General features: G+C 38.7%; 1 protein-coding gene across 1 annotated transcript in view; it reads right to left on the minus strand.

Annotated features, from left to right (window-relative positions):
- Positions 1-9,425, minus strand: part of CUNH9orf3 (chromosome unknown C9orf3 homolog) — a 303,413-nt gene that overhangs the window by 277,691 nt on the left and 16,297 nt on the right. The window contains exon 3 of the mRNA XM_018557867.1: positions 8,707-8,854. Coding sequence (XP_018413369.1) covers positions 8,707-8,854 — 148 coding nt within the window. The remainder of the gene's footprint in view (positions 1-8,706; positions 8,855-9,425) is intronic.

The following is a 9,425-nucleotide window of genomic DNA, read 5'->3' on the forward strand; positions in this document are numbered from 1 at the left end:
TATATATATATAGATATGTATATAGAAAGATTTAGATAGATATAGATGGAGCCAGACCCTTTTTCTATTATATGGCCTCATTCAAACATGTGCAGAGCCATAAAGTGTGCATGTCCATGGAGAACCCTGCGCTCGGGTGAGACAGCTGCTGTGTGTAGCTGCCTGTACTACTCAATGACAGGATGCGGCTGCACTCCAACTGAACTTGCTTCGATGCAGACAGTCTTAATTCATGGATGTACATCCGCGGGTCAGTGTGCAGCCATAACCTGTCATTAAGTTGTACAGGTGGCGCAGGTTTCTACACGTATGTGCGCACTGTATGGCTGTGCATGTTCATGTGAATAAGGCCTAAATGCACGCTCTGCTTTCTGCTTAGAACTGATACACAGTGATATTGCCTTCATGATTCATGTACATCACTGCAAGTCGAGACAGGGTAGCAGACAGGGTCTATCTGATTAAAAAAAACGAATAGACTTTTAAAGTCTTGAATAACTAGAACCTCACAATCCTTTTTGTGCAGAATACGAAAGCATCACATGATGGCGTTCCGCTGCAACTTCAGCAGAAGCAAGAGGTGTTTTTATACATGAAAGAGTAATGTGATTTGGTAGAATTGGCATGTGCCATATTGATTCATGTCAAGCATAAATCTTAATAAAACATCCACTTTCATTCTTTTAATAGTTGTTTTAACTGCCTCAGACAGTTCATGACTTCTAAAATGATCTTTTACTCTTTCCACAACAGAAGTTAGAAATTCAGGAACTACAGCTGTAAATCTGAACACACATAATGAAGCAAACATTTATATTTAGAGTACTGTACATAGCACTATATAGCACTATAAAGCTTGTCTCTTGGAAATGTGGACTTTGCTGCTGGAGAGGTTTGAACTATTCTTACAGATAACTCGTTTTTAATACATGGACCCTTTTTACAGTGTACTTTACATTCACCTGCTTCAATATTTTGAAAGTCAGTCATTCTGTGAGTGAGTGGGAACTACTGATCAACTATGGATTGTAAACCTAAAACCTCTCAATAATTATATGATTTGTTTAGTTTTATCAATGACATTAATGTAGAGAACACTACCTTGCTGACTAGAGACTGCCATGCTATGTTTCCCAAAGCAGCAGGGGACAAGGTACAAAAAGTAAAGGCAAGTTAGAGTTGAGCTCCAGGCAAACCACTTAATATTCAATTGAAATACAGTACATATATAAGGAAGCTGTTTTACTTGCTTGCAAATTTGTATTTTTCTCCATGCAGGCCTGAAATTTACACAGCCACAGTATAGCCCTGTATGCCGGAGCAGAAGATCTGATTGCTCTCTGCTGCAGTTGAATAATATGTACAGGTCTAGCCCATCCAGTGGCTTGTGACTGGACAGTACCAAGAGAAGCAGCAAGCTGATGAGCTCGTCTCTCTGTCACTCTGCTTTCTTCTTCTATCACCATTGCACAACTAAATGGCTCATTTGACTGATTTTGTGTGCTGCTGCACAGTAGACTACAATAGGCTGATACTAAGTCATTCAGTCAAATTCAGGTAGTTACACTGCTTGCATAAAAAAATATATACATTTAATGATCTATTATTGAATAGAGTGCTGCAATAATTTGTATTTTTTATATCTGCCTGGAGCTCAGCTTTAAATTTAACAAAATGTTTTCAACTAGCTATAAAGGAGAACAGCATGCTTTTTAACTACAATAGATGTGATGGAATGTCACTAGATTATAACCATGAACAGTAACAGCCACTTAACTTTTTTTTTATTATTTAAAGGTGAGGCCTTTTAAAATTCCATAGCTGCAGAACTGACACTTTACGGATTATGTATTGTCTACATGGGTTCATCCTATTATACGTTTTGCTGTGGGCTAATATTTTAGATATCCTGTTTTATCTCATGGAATTTGTGTACTGACTTTTCTTCACATATGCCCTATGTGAGTTTCACCTGACACTAACTCTCTAGCCTGTAAAATTCCTCATGCGATTACCTTACATATGCTATTTACTAGCTAGTTCAGACAATGCATTTCAGTCTACTATAAATCCTTATTTTGACTTTTGCGTCTAGATTTTCAGAGTGCTGTTGCTTTAGTTTCCCACCCCCAAGCAATTGAAGTCTATGATTTACATCTGATTATTAGGCCCTGTGATGAGGTCATGCCACAAAGGCCAGGGCTATACTACTTAGCTATAACGCAAATGTTGCTTCCACAGTCGGCATAAGTGTTGTGCAACCGCATGATTTAATGATAAGACTAGGTTTAAAGTGTATTTCCAGTTTGCAGCCAGATTGGGATAACACCTATGGATATTGGTTACATGCCCCCAAAGTGTCTTAATGGTAAATTCAACTGGAAAGCTGGATTTCCCCTGCACCCTGCTAGATAGAACGAGCAGGACTTTTACATGTTTTCCTTCCACTAGTACAGTCAAATTTGAGAAAACCCCACTATGTGTATGTTATGTGTTCCCATTAACACAGCATACCATAAAATAATTTTCTTACATTTTAGGTGTTGCTTTAGTGAAGGCATTTGTGCAGATTCCAGGCTACGCTGAGCAGCATGAGAGTAAAACTAGTATAGTGTCATTAACACACAATGCCTCAAAAGCTTCAACATTTTGTTAGCACAGACAGAGTTCAAATCTAGTTCACAATTGATAATAAAATCTGACAACACAGTACAGACAGGGATAATTATTTAAACTACGTAGATAAAATAACTTTGCACAACCCCTTCCTTAACATTACATAGGATTGAGACTAAGTACAATATTTAAGCATATAAAAAGCAGCAATTTTTTAAGTTTAATGTGGATGTAAACATATAAGAAATATAAAGTAGATGTTATCCCAATTTGGCTGTAAAAGTGGAACTACACTTTAAGCTCCTGGAAATAGAGCTAAGTGCTGTTAATCTAAAGGGATGTAGGCAGAGCATTCACTAATAGGGCTATCAACATTGTCAACATCTAGGCAACTAAAGCAGCAGCAACGGTGACAACACTGCAGTGATTTTAGTGAAAAAGGAAGAGCATTGTCACCCTATCAAAGGAAGTACCTATCCTACGGTTCTACTGGCCGGATCAATGGGTATTTACAAAATGTTCCAGGGGCTCCATGGAAAAAGAGAGCACCTATTCTTACAGGTATGAGCAGCCTACGTCACATTTGTGATTTTATAGTTTGACTAAAGATCTACTTAAAAAAACAAGGAGGCTGCAACTGCTGACCTTTAGAAAAGCCATAGTTTGGTGGATGTTCTATGGACTCAGAACAAGTATGCATAAGGACTTTTCCTCATCTGTTTAATGTGTTCCAGGTATAAAAATGATAAAGTACTGAAACCAATGGGTCAGCATAACCACCACAAAATGTGCATTTGCTGACGTAAGTTAGCAATGGAACCCCTATACTTCTCTCATGACAGCTTTCCATTAATAACAGAAAATCTACAATCTGTTTTAGAAAATTTGGATGTCTGCCTTTACCTCTTCAAAGTAACGTAACTTTTCTAGTCTCCTATGAACTGTGGAAATGTTTATTTAACATTCTTGAATACGTATGTCATTTTATTGCCTACCCACTCATTAAAAAAGAGCAAAGCTTTACAAAAAATACACTTTTTTTAATATGCCCAAAACTAAAAAAAAAATATACATATATTTTCTTTTTTAGTTAAGTAAATAAGACAATTTAAATATAAAAAAAATAATTTGTACATATCCAGGCAGGAGGTAGAGCTTCAGAATTCTTTTCACATACATACCAGGCTTTCTTTAACTGCTTTACTGCAAAAAGCCAGTTTACAATATTCAAAAGCTCATGAGCAAATGTACAAACACAACTGCATACGTCTAAAAGTGACTTTTCCCACACTTCACCCACTTCTGTTCAGACAAGGCTGTATGGAGTTTCAATCAGTGAAAGACAGCCAGAAAGAAAACAGCTTCCGCTAAGCTCTGTGAATTCTGTGTCGTGGGTGCATCCTGTATAAAATGTTTATATGTACAATAAGAAATATTTATACACATAGTAAAATAGATATGGGGTATAAATACAAATAACATCCCTAACATGAAATATACTGAACTCTCATCCAAAGAAGTTCTCAAATATATTTATTATGAAAAGTAAAAATGAAATTTCTGGTGTCTAAACCACCCCTGAAGCACGCAGCTGTACTGCCCTTCACAAGCTGATCTTAGAAACATATTTATCTAATCCTGCAAAATAATATATGTTTATACCTTATTCTAACTGCCTCCAGTTTTTCTTGACAGAACCATTCTTCCACCCAAATCATGAAATGAGCTCACTCCAGCTGTGTTCAAACACTGTGACAGGAATGACAAGTTTCATGCTGCACCATTCACGGTTAATGAGTGAGTAGTAATCTCACCAGGGACAGCTGGGCCTCTCTTTTTTACTTATCTAGCTTTCATTTTAATGTGAAAAACAAAGATCTGTAGACTAAACTCACTTACCTGGCCCTATGTTATTTTATTTCAAGTGGGGTATTGTGTAAGGAAAATTGACTACTGATTTCTATTTCAGTGTAGCAAAATAGAACTGCCTTCCCTGCCCTGCCTTCCCCTGTTTTATCCCACTTGATTGCTGCATCAGCAACATTTACCAGTAGTGACCATTTGTGTGCAACACAAACACCATAAATAAAAACCCTGCATAACATCTTTCAATTATCTCAACACGGTCATTATGGGATAGGATAAACACATAGACAAACAGTAGATATCCGCTGTAACTCTTTTTCTGCCTCTGGATAGTTCCTATTTTGCAATTCAGGGGGCCAAGCCAAATGTTCCCACTTTGCATGTGGACATACTAGATGTATGTAACATTACAGGGGTTTTATGTAGGTCTGTGGGTCCTCACTATGTGTATGCAATATACATCATGTGTGTGTTCCCCCCAAGCTGCCCTCCCCATGCTTCCCGGCCCAAGAGGTGGTGACAAACCTTTTTTTCCCAGTAAAGACATCCCTGGACATGCTCAGGGATGGGCACATCCTGTTTTAATGAGAGGAATTCTTAAATTCACCTCTTTTTTTGTTTTTTGAACCCAAAATCATTGGGTGTGTTTGAAATAGAAATCCCCTCTCCATAGGACTAGGCTCAGTGACTGGCCAGAAATCCTGTTATTACTATGTCTGCAACTTAGGGCATACTGGTAGGAAAGCAACAATGGTCTGTATGCATTTTATGTTTTTATATAATTATTATATTAGGAGGAGCAGTATCTAGTGGGCACGCTAGACACCTTTTTACAGTGTAAGTGATTAGATGGCTTGGCAGCTGTCAAAATCATGTCTACAAATGGGGAGAGGCTAGCCATAAAAAATGAAACAAACTCATGGCTGACAGTGCAGCTGAGTGATTGTTTTAACCTTTTGATGTATGCCATCCATTACTGGATATCCAGGAGAAGAAAAGCCATGGTGAATGTGATATATCAAAGGGTTAAGTATGTAAGACATGTTTTATCAGTTAATCTGTCACCAAGAGAGTCTGAAAGCCACACAATAATTGCAATGTCTAAGAATCTGAGTAAATAAAGCCAACTGCAAACAAAACAAGCCAGGCAGTGTATATGAGCCCTTAGGTTGCCATAGATATATGTTTCTTGCAAGACATAGGGCATTTAGATGCACACATTTGGCATCTGTCTGTAATGCACAAACAAATGTACAGGATATTATTAGCCTACAAATAATGCAGGAAAACTCAGTCATTTTTAAATTGTTTTGACAGTCATGGTCCTTTCTATTAAAATCTTATGCTGAAATCATGCAACAATCAGCATTAGTACATTACATGTATCAAAGTGACACTAAACTCAGGAGTTAAATCTTAAAAATGAATTCAAGTACCTTATCTTATTTGTGTATCACTCGGCTGTAGATCCTCAAATCATCTCTGAATTGGTGCTGACACTGTCCTTCCTTCTGGAGGGTTGCCTATTGTCCCCTTTGTGTGTTGTAAAGTAGTCACCGCTCCAAACTTACTCCTGTGATGGACTAAAATCTCATGTTTAATTTACTAATTTGTAATGAGATTATAGTCCATCACAGGAGTGAGTTTGGAGCAGTGACTACTTTACAACACACACAGGGACCATGGGGAACAAAAGTAGCCACCCTCCAGAAGGAAGGACAGTGTCAGCACCAATACAGCTGAGTGATACACAAATACGATACATTTTTGTTAATAGTCGAGTTACTTAAATGCATTTTTAAGGTTTAACTCCTGAGTTTAGTGTCACCTTAAGGGCTTGTTCACACCATATATAGTGCGTTCCAGCGCGGCTAGCTACTGGAACGCACTGTATCGCATAGTAAACTCCCCCCTTGCACCACAGCCATGCCACCCCGCCTGAGGTGCAATCGCCCGCACCAGAACACGGGCACAACAATGCCTGCGGCATTTTTTTCCGGTTGCACTGAACTGGAACGCAGGCATTCATGTGCCCACATTCTGGTACAGGCGATCGCACTGTGGGCTGGGGGGGCTTGTGGCTGCGGTGCCATTGACTTCAATGCACCGCCACACCCCCTCCCACCCCAGAACACAGGGGGGGCTTTTACTATGCGATACAGTATATGGTGTGAACAAGCTCTAACACTTTTAGCAAAAGATATGCAACATATTTTTTACTACTAATTATTCAGACCATGGTTGTTTATGGACTCTTTTTTATCAGGGTGAACTAATGTCATCAGATGCTACCACCAAAATGTATCCATGATGTTTGGGATGTTGTCTAAATGATTGCTTTCTCAAGTCAAATCAAATCAATCTCAAGGTCAAATCAACTCTATAAAGTCAGCAAATCCATTTAATGCACCTTAATCCTAGTTGAATCTCTAGTTGCTGGCTTCAGAATAGCCAGATTCCTAGAGAGGCTTCTGTGTGGGTCTGTAGTGTCACATTGCATCATATGAGTATTCCAGGCTGACCAAAGTGGGGCTCTTGCAAGGACCACGTGGATGCCTGGAAACAGAAGCAGAGAACCTGCAAGCTGAGCATGAAAAGGGCTTTCCTGGAGCATACCAGTCCCTGGTAGTGCAACTGAAGCATACAACCAACTATGGGTGGCAAGGCACTGTCAAAAGATCTCCGGGATAAAGTTGTGGACAGGCCCAGTTCAGGAGATGGATACGGAAAAAAAAATCAAAGGCTTTTTCAATGCCTAGAAGCACTGTAAAGTCTATTATTAAGAAGTGGAAGGTATTTGGTACAACACAGACCCTCCCTGGATCAGGACATCGCTCCAAACTGGATGAAAGAGCCGGGAGTAAACTGGTCAGAGAGGCTACCAAGAGGCCTACAGCAACTCTGAAGCAGTTGCAGGAATTTATGACAAAGAGTGGTCATTGTGTGCATGTGACAACAATATCACACATGTGGCTTGTATGGGAGGGTTGCAAGAAAACAGCCACTCCTCAAGAAAGGCCACATGCAGTCACGACTGAGCTTTGACAAAATGCACCATGAAGATTCTGAGGCCACATGGAAAAAGGTGTTATAGTCAGATGAGACTAAAATGTAATTGTTTGGCCTTAACCCCAAACTATATGTCTGGCGGAAATCTAATACAGCTCACCATCCAGATAACACCACTCCTACAGTAAAGCATGGAGGGGGTAATATCCTGTTATGGGGGTGTTTCTCTGCAGCAGGGACTGGACAGGATAGAAGTAAAAATGGATGGGGCCAAAATACTGTCAAATTCTTGAGGAAAATCTGCTGCCCTCTGCCAGAAAGTTGTCAATGGGAAGAAGGTTTACCTTCCAACATGACAATGACTGAAAGCACACAGCAAAAGTGACCACACAGTGGTTAAGGGAGAAAAAAGTGAATGTTTTGCATGGCCTAGTCAGAGCCCAGACTTAAAGACCATTGAAAATCTGTGGAATGACTTGAAGACTGCAGTGCACAAACGGTCACCATCAAATTTAACTAAACTTGAGCAGTTCTGCAAAGAGTAGGCAAATATTGCAAAGTTAGTAGAGACATATCCTAACAGACTAAAGGCTGTCATTAAAGGTGGTTCAACAAAATACTGACACAAGGGGGGATCCTTTTTCCAACTCAGTGATTTAGTTTTTTTAATTTTTTTCTGACATGTTGGTGTTATATCTTTCACTTGGATGTTATATGTTGTAATGAGTAAATACAGCTGGATAAAACAAAACTGTCTTCATTTCAGGCTGCAAAGCATCAAAATGTGATTATTTTAAACGGGGGTGATTCTTTTCTATAACCATTGTAGTTACCAGCAACATGGTGATCTTGGACAGCAATCTAGCATGGCACACTACAATGTTGTCTGGAAGTACAGATGAAGTCCAAGGCAGTCAGGCTGTGCTCCCATGTTCATTGTTTGTTTCCATGTGGACTATATGTTTTTGCTTGTAAATTTACTTTTGGCAAATATCACCTAATGAGCCTAAGGAAAAAATACATTTGTGTAACAAACAGGCTCTTGACTTACTATTTAACAATTCTGACTTTGGCACATGTCAATTTTATTAGGTTATTGATTTTTGTCATGGAGGATTTTGCCAATAGGTTCCTAAAATGTAATTTTGATAAAATTATGCAGTACCACTGCATGCATAGTTATTTAGCATAACACAGTATAAAAATATTACTAACCCGTCATTGGCATTCAAAGGTGTATAATGAGATAAATTATATGTTTCTACAGAGGAGTTTTCTTTAACTTCTGTCCACACTCCAACTGCAATGGTGAAGGTAGAGGCTGGCATCGGCATGGTTACATAGTAGAACCAACTGTTTAACCCTGCAAGGCAACAGAAACAGTGGCATTAATAATTACATGTCCATTACTTGGTGTCAATATTTTGGGCTCATTTACCCTAGCGTGTTCCTTTTGAAATACTAATTGGAGTCTTCCTTACATTATTTACCATATTTCAGGCTTTGAAAAATATGAAGGGATGAAGGCTTGCATTTGTTGCATACATAATATAAGTAGACATAGACCCTATTTTTTCTATATTTCTATTCTGGGAAATCCCTGTTGCTGGTAACATTAAATATCATTCACTTGTGAATAGAGATAGTGAAAACATGCTGTATAATTATATGGAACTGGGTACTTGTCATAACATTCTTTACACGCGGATATCGAGTTTATCCAGCTCTTCGTATGTAAAAAGAAAATGGGGTTGATTTACTAAATGCTGTTTACTTTGCTATTGAATTTTCTCGTTCCAAGGGAATTTGTTTTTTTTATCTTCCTTGCACATGATTGGGTACTCTTTGTAAAGTAAATTTTCACCACATTCCCAAAGGTAATGGAACAGGGACATTCTAAGTGTCATTCCTAGCCTATTTGCTGCCTTAGGCAA

This window comes from Nanorana parkeri, unplaced genomic scaffold, assembly GCF_000935625.1.
Source record: "Nanorana parkeri isolate BGI_ZX_2015 unplaced genomic scaffold, ASM93562v1 scaffold307, whole genome shotgun sequence".
NCBI lineage: Eukaryota > Metazoa > Chordata > Amphibia > Anura > Dicroglossidae > Nanorana > Nanorana parkeri.